The sequence below is a fragment of the Crocuta crocuta genome, unplaced genomic scaffold (genome assembly GCF_008692635.1).
Source record: "Crocuta crocuta isolate KB4526 unplaced genomic scaffold, BGI_CrCroc_1.0 scaffold466, whole genome shotgun sequence".
Taxonomy (NCBI): Eukaryota; Metazoa; Chordata; class Mammalia; order Carnivora; family Hyaenidae; genus Crocuta; species Crocuta crocuta.
The window spans coordinates 3646400-3668875 of NW_027529672.1; the positions used below are offsets into that span (position 1 = coordinate 3646400).

Genomic DNA, 22476 nt, shown 5'->3' on the forward strand with positions numbered 1-22476 from the left:
ATGCAGGTAGAGACCCTCCTAGCAAGGGTCGCCACTTTGTTTCTGGCATCTAATCCATGAGGCGTGCATGTCAGCACTAGATTAGATGTGAACCTTTCGGACAGAAACTTGAAGACTAGGTTTTCTTGTATGTTCACACAACTATTCAAAATTTAAGTTGTACAAAAAAAGGCAAAATGAGATCCCTACTTCCTATTGTGAGAAGCAGAAAATTGATAGACCAAGTCCTTCACAGACTAGGGGCTTTTGATTTCTATAAAAAAGATACTTGCAAAGGTGCAAAATAATGAGTGAAAAAATAAAGGAACTAAGATTTATATTGCAATGTATAATCAAAAGAGAACTCTTAAGTGTCACTGTTTATTTAAAAAATACCTAAAAACATTTGATTCACAGCTTTCCCTAGGTATGTCATTTAGTACAACTGACTAGTAGGCTCAATGGAGGTGGACGCTAAGTGTGTTTGTTTAGCCGCTAAACTAACAGTTCTCTTTGAGATAGTCAGGTCTTCCACACTCGTTACAGAGCAAAACCAGTTGTATCAAACGTCTGGCTACGCTTTTGGTGATGAACAGTATCTCAGAGACTGATCCACAGAAACGCCTGTTCTCAGGTGGCAGAGAACACCCCTGATTTCTTGGTGACTGTACTATCCACTGTGTGTCTTTACGTGTGTCTTCAGATTCTTGCCAGAATTTATCATTTGGCCTTTGGGTACCCAAAGATTAAAAATGAGATCTAAGAAAGCTTATGTCCAATAGCTCTGACCCTGTCAACTGCAGTGATTAAAGGCATGTCCTGACTTTGGGGGGACTCCTGGCTGCTGGCCATTTGGAAAATGAGCAGTAAACATGTCACAGGGCTGGAGATGAAGGGAATGCGGAGTTTGAGGTGTCAATGTGACACTGAGACATGGTCACTTGGCTTAGCGCTACAGCACATGAAGGCAAATATACATATAGTCACATTTGAGAGATTATTTATGGTCTCCGACCACTTGAAAAAATTGTGCTTTCTCCGGAATTTGATGTGCTGAAAATTGCACTCGCCCCCTGCTTATTTGCAAAATTAAACATAAAAATGAAGTCCTTTGCAAACATAAGGCTTGCTTTTTCTTCTCATTATTAAAAAAAAAAAGAACGAAGGAAAGAAAGAAAGGCTTGAAAATAATTATGAGTTTAGCTGTGTACAGAGTGACAGCCCGTCGTTTCGCAGGCTGATGACGTAATACTTGCCGATCTGGGGTGGGGGCATTGAATTGTTTTTACTTATCCCCTTTGACTACATAAACTTCATTTCAGAGTTTACCTCCCATATCCGCGAACTGCAAAGAGCAGCTGCAAGGTGTGATGTTTACAACCTTGCTTCTGTTAATTATCTGTTGGTACAAAAGGCCTTTTTGGTAAGCAGGGTGGGAAGTGGGCGGTGCCGAGCCAGCCAAGGCTCACTCCATCCTATTCGTTTTGGAAAAGGATTTACTTAACTCCAGTGGGTTTTAAAGACGGCCTTTAGGGACTCCAAACACCATGAGTTTTAAAGAAACCAGAGTTTCCATCTTCCATGCTTTTTAGATTCGGGTTTGGATTTTTGCTTGGGAGTTGCGGAGTAGGGCTCCTGAGCGTAAGGCGAAGGTGCGACCTGAGTTTCCTCAAAAGGATGGAGTTTCCTCAGAACTGGCTGGAGCTTGTCTTCTTGCTGCTTAAAGTCCAGCTCCACACTGGGAAGAAGAGAGAGGGGAGAATTTAGTGCTTGATCCTTCCTATATAAAGATCCCCCTATTTGACAGCAAATACGGTGCCATCCTATGGGGGCTAATGATCATTGGTGTTCTGTGTATCATGTGATTTTCTGGCTCGGTAGGAAGCAGTCGGCTGTGATCTATTGTAGCTCTGTGTCACTGTGAACTATTTCAGATAGGTTCATTTTCTTTGAAAATCACTTACTTGCTTTCGATGTGAGTCTTTGAAGTTTTATTAAGGTACTCCGTTGGTGTCAGCGTAGGTAATGTGTTTGTTGAAATGAAAAAGATGACTTCTGAATAACCCTTTTCTGGGCCATAGACTGCACACATGTGCATCATGGAAGAGATAGATAAACAAAAGTAAGAGTGTTTGGGGGGCCATCCTGGCACATACAGAACAGGGGTCTGAAGGCCTTGGGCCTGTGTACCTTTTCATAAGATTAAAGAAATCCATGGATCTCACCTCAAACATGAAATGACCCTGGCTCGTTGTCTCCTTGCAAAACCATGTCCCCTCCCAGACTGGTGAGAGCCACAGTATCCAGCCTCGGGGAAAAGAGTGTGTTTATGGGGTCGATGCCATTAAATGTTACTCACTTGTGATCAAAGACAGTTTTCAGCAAGAACATGGTGTTGGGTGACAATAACCCCAAATTGTAATTATGTTGCTGAAGCCAAAGCAACACGTAGCCATGTGGAGGGGCCTTGGGCAGTGGTGATGTTTGTGTCACAATGAAAGGATTGAAGGCGATCTTTTCTTATGAAATTTCTCCACAAGACTCTGCAGCCTGCATGGAGTCCGAGCTTCCCATGGCTTTGGAAAGCCTATTGTTGACCCCCTACCCCCACTAGCTAATTTCTAGAGGATTCCCTTGGCCTTTGGGATAGGATGCCCTGGTCCACACTTTTCTGTGGTGGTCTCAGTAGTGAGGAGCCTTGTCTCCCTTCTCTCCGCCCCTGACCCCTGATTATTGGCACGTGGGCACCAGCCTCTAGAGAATTACGCTCTGTGCTCCTTCAGGTCTGGTTTGGATGCTGACTAAATATCAGTAGATTTCAGTAAAGGCTCCACGATGATGATAATCCATGAGCTCATGACACCGTATATCCATTGGAGCCGTAAACCATTTATAAACACGAAATCCTGTTGATTTAGAGAACCATTAATCCTAGCCAAATTTTGATGTTTTGGAAAGACAAAACGGCAAAGCTGTATTATCTGGAGTTTCAAAAACAAGTTTAAGACCATCTTGTGGGCCATTTTATGTTTTAAACCCACCGCTCCATTTTTCTATTCATCAAAGACTATCCCTAGTACTACTGGAAAAATTAAAAATATCATCAGAGAAGTTTATGGCTAGTTAATAACCCCTGCTCCCAATGCAAGAATTATTCCCACCCCCCGCCCCCCATTTCAAAGGACCTTTTTGAGTTATGGTGCAGTGTATAGGAAGGAGAAGGGAAGCTTGTGAACTTGTGCCTTGCTAATCTAGAACATGTAATCATGGAGGTACGGTCCCTCTTAAGGGCAGTTGTGGGAAGTGCAAATGTGCTGTGGTCGGGAGAACAGGCCCGGTATCCCTCCTGGTCCTGCTATTGCTGCGGGGGCCATGCTGGCTTCGACAGGTCCCCGCTCCCGTGCCCCCTGGTTTCAGTGTCTTTTCCTTCAAGAAGTGTAATAATCACTGCCCTGACAGTCTCACTGCCTTAGGATAAGGATTTCCCTCCCACCAAAGAGAAGTCAGTGAAAAAGTTTCCTAAGCTCAAAGCTGCAATTCAGATACTATTTAATCCTTATTCTCTGTTGATCTCTAATTTCATAATGGGAACGAGAGCCAGCAGTGATAAAGATAGCTATTAAAGAATTCTCCGGCTTGGACCTTTAGCAAGGAAAACAAGGACCTTGTAATTGAGTTAGTGAGATGCCGTGGTATCCGACGTGGTATGTTAGGTACAAAAGGGTAATTTTATCAGGCGCTTGGTTCCTACTGAAAGCGTGCTCTCCAGATCATAACCACTTCAACAGTCCCAGATAGGTTTTGAGTTATTAGATGGGCAGGCGGGTGCCAGCATTTCCTAGGCCGACAGTACAGTTCTGGGTACCTCTAATTATTGAATTCCCATTAAGCAGCTACATTGGGAATCCTGTTATTAACCAATTTATCACACCTCGGAACCATGTAATCACAGAGTAATCTAATCTGAGTTCTTGTTAACAAAATGACTCGACTCTAACTGTCGAGTTGATTCCTGTTTGCCCTCCCCCATCACTGAGAAGCTGCCCTCAGGAGCAGGAGCTGGAGCAGGCTTCTTTATGGAGGGAGTGTGTATAGCCACGGATGCCCCCTGGGAAAGCCTGCGGTGAGGCCAGCAGTGACCTTGAGCCATGCCCTGCCTCCACACCGTGTCACACATGCGTGGCAGTGCATCTGCTATGGAACGGTGTTCCCTGGCTATCAGACACATGATGTGTAGTACCGTGTACACTGTGGTCCCCTGGGGGCCTTTCGTCATTGTGGAAGGAACACACCAAGTCACTGGGTTGATCGGAGGCAGACAACGGGCTAGAGAGGGCAGTGTCTGAAGGTCAGTCAGCTGGCCCACTCTGGCTGGCACAGGGCAGGGCTCCCTTTAATCTTAGCCAAATGGTCAGAGAGAAACAGCACCTGCTGTCCTGTCTGGAGCAGACGACTTGGACAGAAGCCACCAGTGGCCATCGGGCACTTGGACTCTGCACACAGACCCCATCCCTGCAAGTTAGCCAGTTGCCCAGTGCCTGGGGGGGAGGCCGTGCCCTGAGCGACACTGGGTGTGGGGATGGGGCCCTGCGGCTGCCTGGCAGACCCCGTGGTGCGGGTGTGGTCACCACTGCTGACGACACTACTGTCTTTGTGACTCTTACTGTCTCCCCGCCTGGCGCTGGCATAGCCGGCCGTCCCCTGCCCCCCCAGGTCCACATCACCTCCTCATTCTCCAGCCGCCTCTGACACAGCCCCTCCCGCCGCTCCCTTCTTTGCTCCTTCTCTGCCCTCACTGTGAATAATTATTTGTTTTCATATCATTTCACCTTTCTCCCCTAAATGCACGTGCAGGGACTGGGGGACTGTGGTCCCATCCCGTTCCCAGCACCCGCAGCAGGGCCTGGATCACTGTAGTTGACTACGTAGTATTTACTGACTTAATGAAATGAGCACAGAGCCTTAGAAGATAGAGTCACCTTGACTTTAGTCCCAGCTGCCCCGGGCTGCTCGGGTGGAGTCGGTGCTGTGGCCCATGCCCTGTGCCCCCCTCTCCTCCCACGCCGAGCCCACTGCTCACTGCAGGCAAACGGGGCTTCTCCCGGAGGCACCGCCGTGGAGCCCACTCCGGCTGGTATCTGCCCTGCCTCCATTCTATCAGAACTTCATCAAAGAAGACGGGGAAATGTCTTCTGCAACACACACAAGGATCTTTTTGGAGCTTGGTCCCCACACTTTCAGACCCTACTTCTCTTTTTCTGGAAGAGTCTGCAGTAAGATCTTGGAAAGGATGGACGGAGTCAGCAGGTGATCTTGAGTGACAGCTGTCTCAGTGCTCTGCTCAGGGGAACTCAGGATTGGCACTTCACTCTTCCCATGGGCTGGAGGAAGGCCTGGGCCCCAGGTGGAGGTGCGGGTGGTGTTTCCACCTTGTCAAGGGTGATCGGCCTCGACTGTGCAGTTTGGTCCTGCTTCCCCAAGGCGGTTCCAGCTCAGAGACTTACCCCTGGTGGAACGAGCAGGTGGGAATGTTTGTGTTCCAAGTCTGGGCGGTAGACCTCGTGGTCCAGGTCCGTGGACTCTGCTGGGGGTTTCCGCCACTTCCTGAACCCTCCGGGGTCTGTGTGCCCAGCAGCACACCTGAGGCAGGAGGCTACTGGGATTGCCACGCATCTCCCGCAGGCAGGAGCAGCTGCGCTGTCACAGATGTAGGTCCTGGAGAATGCTGTGTGTCAGGATAAGCGGTGTGGAAAAAGTCCTGACTCTTGAGTTTCAAGAGCATGAACGTGAAGGGGCTGCGGCCAGGCCAGCCCTACCTCTGCTAGGTGTTCTCTCCTTTCATGCTTGAGCAGGATCCAGACTGCAGATTGTGCTGGGTAAGACAGAGGGCCCGGAAGTCCCGGGGCTGAGTCCAAGACATCAGTCCCCAGGAGCTGCGGTTATTTACCTTGACGTCTCTCTGTTCCCTGCCTGCTTCCCCTCCTCCGGTCAGACCACTGGTTGTGTTGAGAACTCCATGTGAATAGAATCCCGCAACAGTGCATGCCTTAACAAAGCCATGTGCCCTACTCGCCGTGACCCACTGTGATAAATGATTAAAGCAGCAGCCTGTAGTGTCAATTTCTTTGGTTAATCTTTTAAAAATGCAAGTTTTGGGGCACCTGGGTGGCTCAGTTGGTTAAGCGTCTGACATCGGCTCAGGTCATGATCTCGTGGTTTGTGAGTTTAAGCCCCGCGTCAGGCTCTGTGCTGACAGCTCAGAGCCTGGACCCTGCTTCAGATCCTGTGGCTCCTTTTCTCTCTGCCCTCCCCTGCTCGTGTTCTGTCTCTCACTCTCTCTCTCAAAATAAATAAACATTAATTTAAAAAAAAATGCAAGTTTTAAGTATAGGGGCTTTTCTTTAAAATTATTATTCTGTACGTTTCCAAAGAAATAAAATCGTGTCCTAAATCAGACTGCTCCATCAGCTGGCATCCAAGCTTTGTTTTCTTCCTGGAGACTCTGCTAGGCGTTGTAGTAACACCTCTCCCTCCAACTCCCTGTGCAGAGGAGTGTGGTTGTAACTTCTCCACTCAGTGCTCTGCTTGTCTGATGCTCCTATAAATACTTGGACCTCACCACAGTTTCTTTAGCATGCTGTCGCCAACTTGAATTAATTTAAGGGGAACGTAGTTAAAACATCCCTTTCTTCAGTCCTCTGTGTGGAGTTGAAAGCGAGTTTGGCTCCCAAGCACTTGTGTTTTCCGGAATTGAGGAAAACCTGAAATCTCGGATTTCTCCAGCCTCAGCAATGTCGGCGGGCTCCATAGACTGAAGAGCAGAAGTGTCTGTTTTTAATTCTCCCTGAATTAGATTGCAGAGTCCTCCTGGCGCTATCTGTGGCTCTGACTGACTCATGCTCTGCCACTGTGGGTTAAATAAATCATCTCACCTTTGGGGACCTCAGCTTGCTGGGTTGTGAAACGGTGGTGGACATGCACTCTTCCACCATGTGGGCGTTCCGTGGCACATTGTCGAGTACAAAGAAACACAACACATCAGGGTATGTGCTGACCCTTGCTGTGTAGATCTGAATGGGACAGACCATGTTTTCCAAAGTGCAATGCTTTATGTATGTAGCTAGAACCTGTAGAGCTCCATATCAGCACCATGGACAACTCCGGTGTTGTTAAGAGGGAGTCCAAGGTTAGGCTCTGAGTTTTCAGACTGGCTGTCTCCCTTGCCAGCTGGGAGAATTTAGGGAGTCTCTTCCTTCTGGGCCTTGGTTTCTGTCCATGACCCTGGCCACACCTCCAGGTTGTTGAAGAACCAGGACCTCAAATAGCCATTGTACTCTCCCCAAATATCTGGGGGACATCATATATCCAGCATGTCCAAAATCAAATCTTTCCTCCACCCTACTGCCTCGTCCTTTCAAACATAGTCTACACCCAGCATTCATCCAGGTGGCCAAAGGCACACACCTTGGCATCAAGCTCCACTAGTTCTTTCTGCTTGATCCCACCAGCGGGATCAGTGGATTTGCCCTCAGCAGGCTCCAGCGCCCTTCCTCTTGGGCCCACCTCCACTACCCTTGTCGAGGCCTTTAGAAAATTTCCCTCTGACCATTGAAACTGCCGGGCAGTAGGCTTGCTTTCTCTTCTCTGCTTCCTCTCTGTCTCCCTTCTATCTCTACTTCCTTCTCACCGCTCTTCCTCTTCTCCCCTTCCTCTCTCCCTTTCTTCCCCCTCTTTCTCTCTCCCCTTCCCCCTTCTCTCCCTCCTCCCCCTCCCCTCCCTCTCTCCCCTACTCCCCTACTATGTCTCTCTCCTCTCCCTAACCAATTCCTAGCTAACTTCCAGAGTCACCTTTGGAAATCCTGAAACTCCTTGGCAAAGTTCTGCTTATCCTTCAGCCCAGCTACATGACACCTCTTCTTTCTGTGGAATTTCCAGAATAACCACATCTGCCCACCCTCCTTCCTGTCCAAACTTGTCTGGAACAAGTTGCCCCTCAGGCATCGTTGTCTCCGCATTTTTACTAGAGCATGTCCATCTCATGTTGGATTGTAGCTGCTTTTTCCTCATGACTTTGAACTCATTGAGGGACAGACCCTATTTAATTCCTCTTATGTCTGAGACACATTTAGTACAGTGTCAGGCTCAGAACAAGCTTGGTTACTGAATTTAAATAAACTGATGAACTGAACACAGATCTCCTCATGTCTGACCTCTGCAGAATACTACTCTTCTGTTTTTATTTTACATTTATAACATCATCAAAATGAATATACGTATACAAAATATGCCTCTGTGTTGTATACCTATGTTATCTGTGGGTCTCATGGCAATAGTTTCAAATATTAGTAATTTGTATTACCAGCTTTAAACATAGAAATGATTTATCCTAACTTTGGATCCTTCTCTCACCATTTTTTCACATAGTAGGTGCATAAGCCAAATTATAGGATCACTGCAAAATGTAAAATACCAGAAGTAGAGGAGTATTCAATAATATTAATCCCTAAACTATAAGATCTGCCCCCCTTTCCTGGTATGCTACAGCAAGGAAATGATGACAGTTATAAAACTAAAAACACTAGTCTGTTATCCTAGCTATAATGATACTATGATAGCCGAAGTTATTGTTAGACATTGACTTTTCTAAGTGGTTCATTATCCTGACCGTACTGGACAATAGTCCCCTCCTTGCTGCTTGGCTAAGCTCTGTCCTCAATCTCCATCTTAGTTATGACTTCCTCTGGAGTACAAATTCCGGTCTTGCACCCAGGTCTCATCAAAGTGCCCGGATTTATGGGCCAACCAGATGCACCAGGATCAAGGAACCATGTTTTAGCCTCTCATAAATTGTACCCCAGAGAGGTCAAATTGTAAAAAGACTCAAGCCCTATTGATAACCTCTACTCATAATAATTTCTCAAGGAAGAAAGGGACCAGATCACTAATGAGACTGTTGGATGTATATTAAACAAGTCTTACCCCACACACCTGGCAAGCCACAAAGATCATACATTGTAATCACAAGGGAACAGTAATGTAGCGTGCCAACATGCTGCTGTCGCTGGCCTCAATGAAGAGTGTGAGTTTTTGTCGTTGGGCAGGAAGTGCATTGTAACTTCAGTTAAAAGAAGACATTCAACCCCCCAGAACTGGTTATAGTGAGTCTGGCAGGTGCCGGTGGGGGGAACACCATGTTAGGGGACCAGAGTGAGGTTGGCCATTACCTTGGCCATCACCTCATCTGCTCTTGTCATTTTGAAGCTGAGCACTTGTCTGCCTGGAGAGACAAATGACTTCCTGGGGTCATGGTGCTGGAGGTAGTGTACAAAGCATCCTGACGGCCCTGAACCACCAACCCAGGGCTTGAATTCTAGAGGCTTCACGGAGCTCTCTCTCTTTTCAGATCTGAGCTGAGGAATGCCATCTGCACTGATAGGAAGTAATGACAGTCTTATCACACAGACCAAAAAACCATTAGCTCCTTGTACGTGTCCTCTGGTGTCACTGGTGGCCATCTACACCCCGGGCTCCCCACTGTACCTCCAGGGATGCTATGTGTAAGAGAGGAGCTCTTTCAGAATGACTCATGGGAGAGGAGAGTCAGCTGTGTGGCCCTAGCCACCACTGTCTTCTCTCGTCATCATGTTTCCCGTGGGATTTAAAAGGATCTAACTCAGGGCATTGTGGTAGGGACCCAATCCTACATCGAGCCCCTAGAAAATCTCAATATTAATATAAAAATGAATTACATCTATTTTCTCATGATATTGACAGTGCAACTCCCCCCAGCAATTTTGGATATCAGTGAGTGCCTCCTTAACTCTTCCCTTTGGGCATAACCATTGTGAGGGTTTTAAGGGGAGAGTTATCAATATAATCAGCCTTCCTCTGCTGAGTACATTTTAACTGATTGCTTTAGAAACAGTACTTTGAGATCAGTAATCAGTTTTCAGTTTTCCAGCATCTACTCCAGTATCAGAGTTGCATGTTAGAATTAAGGTATTACTAAATATTACAAAAACCTAAATCCCTATATATTGGGTGAGGGGGAGAAATCATATACTTCTAAAATTCTGACAGAATAGAGAACACTTGCATTATTGGCTTTGAGAATTTTCAGGGAGAATTCTGAGGTCCGTTAAATCTTTTTTTTCCCTGACTTTTAATTTACTCTATTAAAAAAATACTTCCTTATGCCTGAATCACACTGTGTAAGGTATTATCCAGGGACCTCTTTCTGTCATCTTCCTCCCAGCCCATCATTCACTGTAAATACTAAGAACCGAGCGCTAAATATATCAGACAAAAGGCTAATTTCCTCCACATCAGTTCATGTTGTTAAAGAACTGAATCTACACCAAGTGGTGGTAATTAGAGCAGGACTGGAAAGAGCACTTCCACTAAGAGATAATCACTAAATGACAAAGGCTGTAGAGATTCCACTCCAAGTGGGCTCTGGACAGGCTCGATTTGGCACCATTTCTGCATACAAATGCAATTACCTCTCTTAACAATAAGACTTCATTAGTTATGAAGCTTTCTGTGCTGGTGGCTGTCCCGATCATGCGTCACCCTCACCAGCCCTTTGCACTTTGTGTGCCACACCAGAATCAGTAAAATCTCTGTGCACAATCTTATCTAGAAACTCCGCATCATCCTATGTAGTGTTCTTATTGGCGATGCTATGAAATACCAAGGATGATTTGAGAAAATGCCGCCCATTATTCTGTAAGCTTCTCCTTTGATCTCACGGAAGGGTAACCTACTCCTCTTTCCTGAAATCCTCCAGTCATTTTGGAAAAGAACATGCAGAATTTGGGAACTTGATGAGCAGAGATTGAGAGGTTCTAGAAAGTTCCCAGCTGCTGTATAGATGAGTGTGCACGTGCAGTGAGGCATCCCCTTCCATCCTTGGGGAAGCTCTGGCTGTTTCTCTCCCTAGTTCCTGCTGGTTGTTCCTGACTCTCCAGCCGGCGGGGCAGGGTCTAGAGCACACATCTGAACCCCCCTCAACATGGTGTCCTTCTAAGATGATCCTACCTCCTCCGAGTCAGCCCCCTCCCAAGTGGAACATCCCAGCTTCCTTCAGCTCCTTATCTGTCTTTCTTCCTTGTATCTGTGGCAGAAGGAGATTCCCTTTTGTCAGAGTTCTGTTGTTGCAGAGTCTTGCTGCAGGGGGTGTGCATGGGGTTATCTTCCACCAGATTAGACTCCTTTCCATCTCCCAATGACTGGGGTGGAGCCTGTCGTTTCCTAGAGTCCCGTGGAAATGCTTGCTGCAGAAATGCATATAAGCATCAAATGGAAAGGGCTTGGGTATTTTATCAAAATGGTTGTCTTAAATCCTACCCATGCTTGACCATCAAGGGACCATATCATATGAGAAAGTTAGGACACAGACAACATGACATCATGCAAGATCCCTCCGTCGGTGGTGTTGAAAACAAAGCAGACCCACAGCATTCCTATCCGTCCACATTCCTGCTTCCCCTGACTGTTCCCCCACATCATTAATGTCCCCGGAGGCCAGCTATGTGGTGGCCTTGATGTATGGAAATGGAGCGGGTGTGGGCAGTATCTTCCTAGAGGGTACAGTGGCCTCAGGTCTTGCAACTAATGGTAGGGCTTCTAACACTTACAAGAAAAATTAAATTCTGGTAAAGATTCTATGTAATGAGTCTGAATGAGCATCATTATTACCTTTTGAATCTTGCTTTCATTCGCCAAAGCCTTTGAATTGAGTTTGGCACATGCTACTTTCATAAGCATGTACAAATTTGAATTCGAGCCATTTTGTTGTGGTATTATTTTATAAATTAGCCACCTCAGTGAGGAAGGGGAATGGTGTATTTCATTGTTTCTTCCTGAAACACAATCCGAACAAAAGGCGAATCATCAGTAGCGTGACTCAGCAGAGTTGTCTGACTAGAGAATTACCAAGATAGGCCGGGTACAAAGGACTTTGAACTGCTTTTGAGCAAAGATTGTATTAGTAATTTATCTCTAAAACATTCTCTGAAATAATTACAGCATATTGTGACAGGAACTACGGATGATGCGCCAGAAAAGTTTTACTAAAGAAAACTGAAATCTGGATCTCTCTTAATCTTTGTTCATGCTGAGATGGTCTTTAATTAGAATTTTACAGTTGGCCCAGATCACAATCCAGGGATGTCATTTTAGGAAACCGTGTAATCATGTCAACCAACCACCTCCAAATTCCCAGGTATGGGAAATCTTACTTTTGATGTTTGGGGTTTCGGTGGATTAGAGTGAGCAGGGCAATCGATCCACTGCACAGGAATGGCAGTTCGGCTCTGCATAGATCGATTTGCCGATGCAGGAGGGGACATTCCTCAGTTGAGAAATGCTTTGTGACTGTCCACACTTTTCCTTCCACTTATACTTTCTGTGGACGCTCAGATTCACTGCTGCTGTAAATCACTTGTAAATCCCTGACTCAATGAGCTTTCAGAGCTGGAAGGGACCTACCTGATCCCTTCATGCTGTCCCACGTGTTGTAGGGATTTATTGGACACCGCACGCAAGAGAGAGAGTCGGGGTTCAGCCCCAGCCTCTGGGGTGCCCGGGGCCTGAGCAGCAGGCCATAGCAGGCTCCTGTTGCCAGCCTTTGGCTTCTGGTCCTGGCATCTTTCTTTCCCTGAAATGGCTTCAGGACCTTTTGTCCTTTTGATGTTTCTTCCAAGTCCTGTATATTTCCACGACAGACTTATTTTTTACAGAGAAATATGTACCGCTGCTCATGGCAAAGGTACACATTTATTACAGGACCATCTTGCTGAAACTACAGGCAGCCAGGTCTTGAACACGGCACCCTTTGCGTCTCCCTGGGCCAACTGTTACTGGAAACACGGTGGATTCTTATGCCGCTCAGAGAGGGTAATTGGGTTTCAAGTGTAAATGTAAGACAGGCGGGGTCAAATTCATTGACCTCCAGGGCTCTCTGCCTGCCGGTGAACAGGTATGACAGATTACAACATGTGGATATGGCAGCAGCGATGACCCCTTCTCTTCTGCCAGTTCTGGGATAACCACAGCCCTTTGGCATTTAAAAAATTCTTGATTTTGAAACCCCTTTAACTTGCTCAATCTCGAGGTGCTCTAGGCATCCCACGGCGAAAGGCCAAGAAGAGTGGCCAAGATGGTGGTATGGGGACTCCTAGGAATATTCCCAAAGTCTAGGATCCGAGAGCTTGGAACCACCTGCAAGGACCTTGGCCTTGAGCTAATTTGCCCCTTGGTGACAGGACCCTCTCTCTATAGAGCAGTGTGCAGGAATTGAAGGACTGGTTTGCAAGGTTCCTTGTTGAGAGGAAACGACTTAAATCCTGAAGCTTGTGAAATCTGGACACCCTCTTTGGCTCACTTTGGGCCTCTACTTCTGGGGTGCTGTGGCTGCCCAGGTTTGGTGCTGCAGGGTCCCCCAAACCGGTGCTTTCTGCTGCAAAAGGACTGATGAGTTCTGAATCCTGTTCTACCAAAGGAACCTCTATTCTTCGTGAAGCATTTGACATTTGAGGTAATAGGGCTGACTGAAAACTGAGAAATCACCTGGCTGATTTACCCCTTTCTCCCCTTTATTTTTGACCAGAGGGAACCCTGTGATAGGGAAGTGATGAATCTAGGTGTATCAACAACTGTCAGTCATCAGGGCAGACTCAGAGAGATGGAAGTCTTCCAAGAAGACTTATCCCCTTCCAAGAAGACCAATATCTCCTCCATCCTGTTATATTAGCTTTTGGTATTCAGATAATGTGATGGAAGTCCCTTTACCAGCTGCCCGGGATTAACCACCCACGTAGTTCTCCGTGACATAACTGATTCCCACACGGGCCGACGCTCCTGGTGAACAGCCTTTTCTGTTCTTATTCTGCAGCTCTTTGCTCACCAAGAGGATGTTGTGTTTGGATCTGTGTATGCCATTTGTGCCCATCATTGAAATGATGTGATTTATTTGAATGTTACATAAACCAACGTACTAGAACTTAGTCAAGAGAGAATTATTTCTGTGAGTTAGATGCTTTGGACAGAGGAGGCTGTTACCAAATATCAAGGGTGAAAAAGGTAGGGGCGCGTCAGGATCTAGAAGCTTTCTGAAGTCAGATTCTCTCACAAGGTGGTTCATGGAACCATGGAATCCCTTGGAACTCTAGTGGGGTGCCCGCATTCGCAGAAAACATCTGGGCCGCCTCTCAAAAGACCGGCATAACTTTACACCAAGTAAATACAAGAGCACCATTTATAGGATTCAGATTAAATTAACAGGGTAAGCGTATGATTTCCCTTTTGACTGTTTTTTCAGTGAAGTGACCAGAAGTGAGCTTGCACTCAGAAAACTCTTGTCCAGTGTCAATAACCAGTGTACAGATTTTTTGTTGACATATGGCCTTGTGCAAGTTAGTAACTGTTACATTTTAATGACTTCTCACGTAAAGGGACAGGAGAGCTGGGACCATGACTTGAGGAACTGTGTGTGTGTTCAGCATGTCAGTGATACCAGGGTCCTCATTTTGGATTCCTGGCTGGACGGCTGACTCTCTGAGTCCAGCTGAAGGGTTGCCGTTAGGCCTTCTAGAGTAGCTTCTGTGTGCGGCACAAACTTGGGGGCTGGGGAATTGTCCTCCTGAAGGAGAGATTTTAAAATACTTTCCTGAACGAGAGATCTAAAATTCCCGATTTTCTGCTCCCAAGGATGGTTGGCTCATTTAGAGAGAGGCCTGGTGGGGAGGTTGTGTGGTTCCTCCCATGCACCTGGCAGAGATGCACACCCCCACACCAGCCTTCCCTGCTGTCACATCTTTTGATGAGAAGGTGTCTGTGAGTGGACATGCATTTTCCCATTTTAGTAGGAGGTGTGCGCAGTGACCACAATGGCCCCAGTCCCTCTACCTGGCGAGTCTTTGCTCAGTTATTCATAATTTCCTGTGGTTCTGAGACACTCCAAGTTCTTTCAGAAAGTGGGCCAGTAGCTGGTGTACTGGGATTCCTTCAGATTGCTGGCTGAGACAATTCTAAATAGCAACCACTCAAGGTTAATTCCTGAAAAAAGACCAATTTCTGTCCTTCACAGGCTTGTTAAATCACTTTTAATATCACTTTTAATGTAAGTTACTTCTGGATTTAGAGCTAAATTTACTTAAATTACTTCAGTTACACCGGAGAGTGTCCTAATAAATTCTTTTTTCAATCACCCACAAAATGTTAAATGGGTTTGTGCTCATCAAGTTCACTCTGAACCTTCTCTGAGAATCTCTGCTCACTTCTGCTCTGTTGCATTAAAAGACTGGGTGACCTGTAGCTCCCAGAGCAACGAAAGCCAAACGGGGGGTGGGTATATGCCAGACACTTTCATTCTTCACTGCTTTTCCTAATGACTAGTGTTAGTGAAGGGTTATTTTATGTCAGAGCTATATCCCTTCGCTTTTGACCCTAAATTCTCTTCCTCAATATGAATGTAGCAAAAATATTCCCACTAACCGAACTTCTCTGATATGTAGTGGCCTCTGAGGAGGTAATCTGCAATTTGTGTGAGTTCTTGACACACAGTACTTGTCTGGGTGCTTGCTTTTCACCTTCCTCTTTGTTAAGACTGTCAAGACTGTCAGGCAGCCTGACTTGCTGGGTGGGGGTCCCGCTCAGGGGTCCCGGCTCCCTGCGTCCCACCAGAAGGCCTGAGTGGCTGCCCTGTGACTTTTATGGATCTTAACCTGGTAATGGTTCTATCATGGCAGGCTCGGCAGCCTCAGAGCAACCAACGTTTTGGACTGGATGGATTTTTGTTGTGGGACTGTCCTGTGCTCTATAGGATGTTAGTAGCATCCCTGGTCTCTACCCACTAGATGCCAGTGGCACCTCCCTAGTTGTGACCGCCGAAAATGTCTCCCTCCAGACCTTGCCAGCTGTCTTCTTGGAGGCAAATTTGCCCTTTGTTGAGAACTTCTGCAGTAAGGAATGTGCTGGTGTGACATCTGGTGCTCATGTCTGCCTTTGGTTTCTTCTTCCTGGTCCCAGAGAAGGTCACCAAGTGACCCAGCTCTGCTTTTAAAGAGCCTGAGTCCTATCTGGAATGTTCTGCCAAGACTGGAGATATGTGCTGGGTCCAAGATTGTGTGGACTCAACGTTTTTGCCACACTGAAGGCATTTATACCCTCTCTCTGCCTCTACCTTTTTGATGAGAGGATGGTAACTTTGAAGATCTTTCTAGAAGGTGTATTTGTTGGTATTTGTTGGGGGGAGATGGGAGTTCTTATATACCTTTCTAGATAAATAACTATGCACTTAGAATTGTTTTTTGAGAAGTCAACTAAAATTGCCCAGCAAACTTCATTGTACACAATGAACTCAATGGTAACATCTCTCACTTTGTGAAAATCACATTTCCAAGAAGAAAAAAGATCATGACCTTGCTGAAGGTTGTGACTCTGTCCAAAAATCCTAAATTACCACGAGAAAGCCTACTATGGATTTTCCCTGTTGAAAGTTTCTGCTGTATTCTTGTCGACGTGAGTAATCTGAACAAAGTTTAAATTAAAAAAACAAAACAAAACATGATGAACAGCTGCTTGGGTTCTGGACAGGGGGATTACGTCCCGAGGGATGCCAGCGTGACAGTCTCTTTGTGTTCCTAAGGAAATAAATTGCGCATTTGATGCAAGCAGCCTGGGTTCTTCTGTGGTATTCCTAGCACATCCAGTGTCGTTTGCAGCCTTTGATCTATACCATCTGAAGGGCTTATATTTCAGAGCTTTTCCGGAACACACAGTACAGTGCTCATGGCTATCGACTCCGAGCGAGCAGGCCATCAAACTTAACACCCGTTTTTGAAACCACTAAGATGCATTTGCAAGATCAACGAGTTCAAGCTCTCCCTCATCCTGGTATCCTATACCTGGGGTTGAGTATTTACAAGTAGCTTAGAATTATGGTCGGGGAAGGCCCTTTACTTTGTGTGTGATATGATCATCCCAGCATGACCCCCAAGGATTCTTGCATTTGTGGGTAAACATCATTTGTCACTCATAATAGAAAAGTGGGAGGAGGAGAACGTTAACATACCTATAGATAATACATGCACTGTTCCTGCATGTGTCACAATTAGCTGTGTCTTGCCCAGTCCGATATGAAAGCCTACAAGATAAGAACAGGAGAGCATTACAAGCGGTGGCTGGTGGTCACTGGCTGTTAAAGAGCAGACACCTCACATCAGATGCTTTCCCAATGCCATTGCTCGTCATGGTAATGGAAACTGATTAATGTGTGTTTCCCATTTTGCTCCTGTCTGCATTTATCATACAAAACCAATGCGACGTCTACAGCTAAGATGATGTTTAAAATAAATCCAGAATGTGAACATCAGCTACTGGATGAAGGAGATAATCTGATTTTGTCAAAAGAGAATTTGGGATGTTTCAGTGCGCCTCGACGTTTGTGGGGTTTTAAATGAACTTTGAGGGAAAACCAATGCCAGAGACGCCGACTCCGTGGCTTAATTTTGCCCCGTGACCTCTCGGTCTGCTAGAGTAAAGGTCTGCAAACTATAGTTCTTGGGCTGAATCCCATCCTCAGTCTGATTTTTGTCCAGCAAGCAAAGAATGGATTTTACATTTTAAATGGTTGGGCTGGGGAGGGGGGAGGGGAGTATGAAAGGGAAGAAGAAGAATATTTGGAAACTGTGTAAATTAATGAAATTTAAATTACAGTGTCCTTAAAGATGTTGATGGTAAAAACTTGTGAGAGTTTTTATGTAAGTATCTACACAATATCTTCTGTTTGCTTCTTGATCTCCCGATTCCAGAATATTTATTCTCTGGCTCTGTAGAGAAAACCGTTTGCTCAGCCTTGTGGTCCAATATGCTATGCTGCTACCACGCCTTCCCACTGACCTTCCCTGACTGTAGTTTCTGTGAGATCTATGAGTCCTGTGGCACCACACTGGTTTGGTGGGGGGTTTTTCTGTTTTGTTTTGTTTTTTGTTTTGTTTTGGTTTTTGGTGGGGGAGTGGGGACAGTTGCTAACTTTCTTCCTCAAACAAAAACAAAACCAAAAACAACCTTAGAGTATTTTTTGGAGCGTACTGCGGAAGGTTGAATAAACTAAAAGGTTTGATAAGCAGGATTTTCTTGTCCAGGCCTTCACTATTCGTTGGCTCAGTCACCCCAAGAAACTACTATAGCGGGTGCTTTCACACTGTTTCCTTTAACAACTTCAGTTGACCTTTCTTCTCTGGTATTTTTAACAGCCAGGTATAGTTTTTCCAAATAGTACTTTGTACTCAGGGGCAAACACGATAACCACAGTCTGTTAAATCTGTGGCAGAAGAAATGCTTACATCGGCATTGGCTTATGTACACCTAGGGGGTAAATTTACATTTATAGAATCACTGAACATAGTACCAGTGTGCAGAGAAGGTTTTCCGTCTCAACATCGATAGTCAATATTTTTATCACTTTCACTATGTAAACTTCTCTTGTATGCATCATGGATTTTGAATTGAAGACAACTTTTGTTTTCCTCATTATAGTTTGTGTTACATAAACATTTGACAAAAAGATTTTCCACTCAATGTCATGTTGTCTCAGTGAGCTTTGGTAAACTCGGGACTTGACCTTTGAATTCTGTGTATTTTACTTATTAATCAAGTGACCGTATTTGGCCCTGAAGTGTTGCCAGTCCTTGCCTGTGACCCCACTGTGTGTGGGTGAGAATTGGAATCTTAGTGTGGCGGCACGTGTGCTGACTTTGGCCGCCATCACTCTCTGTACAGGACTCTTGTGGATTCCCACGTTTGCTGTTTTACCCTCCTTCGCTTAGTCAGTTGAGAGGAACAATCAAGAGCTTGTACATCACACCCTCCCCTTTCTCTTCACAAGACTTGGCCACTTTCGTCCTTAGACTTGTCCTCTTTTTGCTAAACCCCAAGAGTACCTTCCTCGTGAACCTTCCCACCTGGTGCCAGATTTGTCAGATCCATTCCAGGGTTCCCCTGTGTCAGGACATTAACCTTCTCCATTCTTCCATGCCTTATGTATATATAAAGTGACTTCCTCTATTAGCGCTTGCCCTAAGCTCATTTCTGACCAAGGTCATTTTGTGCGGTACTGTGCACAACACTTGAGCCCAGGTCCTAGCAATGGCATGGCTGGTGTGGCATTGTTAGCCTGGGGTGCAGATGATGTCCCATTCCTCTTTTATGTTGCGCTAGCATGTGCTAACCACCAACCAAGGCAGCTGCTTATATAGGTGCTAGTCATAGTCCAAAGTTTACATTTTTAAAAGAAAGCAGGCAAACTCAGGGACATTTCTTGACTCCTTACATATGGGGCACTCTTTCTGGGTTCTGAGGAAAATAACTTTGTAGAACCTTCCTGTGTTAGACCCCAGGACAAATCTCTATCAAGCTTCATCAATACCAACACCCCTTACTTGCCCAATATCATAGAGTTCCCAAGTGTCTCACATTAGAGCCTTGAGTCTTCAAATTAATTATGCTATCCTCATTTTACAGAGGAGAATACAGTAACATTTCAGGTCCAGGATCTCATTATTCTTAGACCCCAGGCTTCTGGTTCTCTGTGACGCATTCCTTCTACCTTGGGACTGGTATTCTGCCCTACGTGTAATTGGCAGGTTGGGACAAACAGGGAATCCAGCAATGACAGGACAAGGGCCGCAGGTATCAAAAATGCACAAGAGGACTCTCTTCCAGGACCTTGGCATTTTTCAGTTGGAAATTGCTTTTTGAAAGCACTTTTATGAAAAGACTATTCTTATCACCTTGTAAAAAGCACATACATTTTTTTTAAACGCTGTTACAGTCAGTAAGCAAATTAGTTATTAAGTGCCCATTAGGTGTTAGACATTATTTGGCTACTGAAGAGACATTTTTGAACAAGGGTGGCAGACGTAGACAAGAAACAAACACACAGATGGACGGACGGGTGGACGGATGGATGGATGGACGGATGGATGGATGGAGAGTGGCTGGCTGGGTGAGTTTTGATAATGCCCTGTATTAAGGGAGGGTTGTGAGGAGATGACTTTAGCTAGCACACTGAGGGCATAGATTCTGAAATGGGACCTTAGTGATAATAAAAAAAAGAAGCTAGTCATCTAAAGATTCAAGGCTGAGAGGTGCAAACAGGAGGACTCTTCCAGTGTAACATCCTGCAGTGGGAATGATGCTGGCCTGTGTGCACGATGGAAACAAGGCCAGTGTGGCTAGAACAGATGCTGCCTTCTAGGAGTATGGGGAGATGAGATGAGACCATGTAAAATCAGAAACTTTGGACATTATTTTAAATGTAATGGAAAGCCACTCTTGAGTTTTGCTTCTAGTTGGATGGAAGAGTGACTTGGAAAACACTTGCTCTTGACTACCTCTCTCCCATGCCACCAATATCACTTTAATTCAATTTCCTTTCTCTTGCTGCTTTTGTTATACCACAAGCCATGTCACTCCATCATGAGACATAGTATGGTTTGGCTGATGTCTGCAGAGGAGAAGGAAATGAGTCATCGTGTCTACTTTACATGAAGACATATTTGTGGTCACTGGTTTTTAGCTAATTTCAAAGAAAAATGGCCAGTCATATTTCCACCATGCCTGAGAAGTATTATCAGGCTCTCATTGCCATGAACTTTTCTTAGAGAGACCCCTCAGTATATTTCTAAGATTGTGTTTTAATGACCTTTCTTTTGTTTAAAGGATTCAAGTGTTTGGAGTCCCTACAGGCATTTTATAGGAATAGAGATCAATGAGAAATTAATTTGTGGATAAAATTTAATGTGTTGCCCTCGTGTCATGTGGTTAAGTCTTAGGCTGCCTCCAGCAGCTAATGTCAATCAAGGTATGCCTGCTAAAATTTTATTAAGCATGCGGGTATTTTCAGTAGAAGGCTTAAACTATGTAATCCATTGTGCTTATTGCTTTGATAATCCATCTAATTGTCCTTGGAGCCTTCAAGCTGTAGGGTTTGGCTTCACTGATAATTTTATGGTCACATTAATAATTGTGTTACAGCATCTGAATGAATGTGTTCTCCAAATATAGATGAAGCAGATAAATTCTTCCTATAGGACAGGGAACACAAAGTGCTCTTATGGAATTTCCCTAATTTTTCATTCTCACTTGGAAACAAGTCATAAAACCAATACCTGGAATGATTATCTTTCTAGATAGCCATTGCCATGAAGAGGGGCAGTCCAAAAATTTCGAACTACTGGATCAGCTACTTCTCCATTGTCAGTAGGGCTAGAGATCTTTTGCGATTATAAGTTTAGAGAAGAGAGAGCTTAGGTTATTGATATAAAAGCTGCAGAGAAAGAATGTCTTGATAAAAATAGCAAGTTTTCTATCTTGCAAGTTAAATGCTGTCTTTGTAAAGCCTCCTTTCCTTTTGTTTTGAGGAATTATACCTTATATAGGTTTATAATCCAATGCCTGTCACAATGCCGGTATGCTATTTGGTTAATATTAATTTGAACAAATAATAAAACCACTCTCTTGGTTTTCTTACTGAAGTTCAGTAATAGACAAATCTAATGAAAAAATTCCAACTAAGTGCAAAAAGCAAATGAAAAGTATACATCGTGAAAAGCTCTGGTCCCCACTTATTCCCAGTAGGAACCCCTTTAGACACTAATGATAAGCATGCTCATTATAAACATGGATTTTTAATACATGGATCTTTGTAGCAAACACAGTTGTCCCATTGTAGCCAGTCCAGTCCTTTTCTGGTCTTCATGTGTGTACGTAACTTGAAAAACAAACCAACAAATGTAACCTTCAGCACCAAGGACAGGGCCAAGCACCAAGCTGCTGTCTTAGTACTTTTTTCCTCTGGTCCCTTGATTCTCTTGCCTCCTGTTNAGTTCTAACTGAGGAACAGATTCCAGAACCTGGGATCTCTCCTCACTTGGTACCCTTTTGATACTTATGGTCAAGAAGGGCTTCACTGAAAGCTAAAGGAGACTAGACATGAGCCATGAAATGAATAGGGATGGCAAGAGCGTGGACATCGTGAAAACACACGGAGCAGTTGTTCCAGATTTGCCAGAACAGAGGGGTGTGGACAAGCGAGTTTTACAAGGTGATTTTGGTGGAGTCCAGGCGAAGAGCCATTTCTACTTCTGCTTTGTGGATGTCTTTATAAGACCTTGCTCTACTTTATTTTATTTTTTTAATGTTTTATTTATTTCTGAGAGAGAGAGACAGCGTGAGCAGGGGAGGGTCAGAGAGAGAGGGAGACAGAATCTGAAGGAGGCTCCAGGCTCTGAGCTGTCAGCACAGAGCCCGACGTGGGGCTCGAACTCACGAACCGTGAGATCATGACCTGGACCGAAGTCGAATACTTAACCAACTGGGCCACCCAGGTGCCCCGACCTTGCTCTACTTTAAAGAAAGTAAGATGAGTGTTGTTTATAGAAGACAGTGTGGAACTCCAGTTGGGGTGCCCCCATTCAGACACAACGTTGG

The 22476-nt window shown here is 45.1% G+C and overlaps 2 protein-coding genes across 2 annotated transcripts in view; one reads left to right on the plus strand and one right to left on the minus strand.

Moving 5' to 3' along the window:
* DOCK1 (dedicator of cytokinesis 1) overlaps nucleotides 1-22476 on the plus strand; it is a 462145-nt gene that overhangs the window by 157620 nt on the left and 282049 nt on the right. The gene's annotated exons all lie outside the window — the stretch shown is intronic.
* The window catches only part of INSYN2A (inhibitory synaptic factor 2A), a 37021-nt gene continuing 16056 nt past the window's right edge, over nucleotides 1512-22476 (minus strand). Inside the window, exons 2-3 of the mRNA XM_077762894.1 lie at nucleotides 17057-17128; nucleotides 1512-1717 (exon numbers count right to left, since the gene is read on the minus strand). Coding sequence (XP_077619020.1) covers nucleotides 1534-1717; nucleotides 17057-17128 — 256 coding nt within the window. The 3' untranslated portion in view covers nucleotides 1512-1533. The remainder of the gene's footprint in view (nucleotides 1718-17056; nucleotides 17129-22476) is intronic.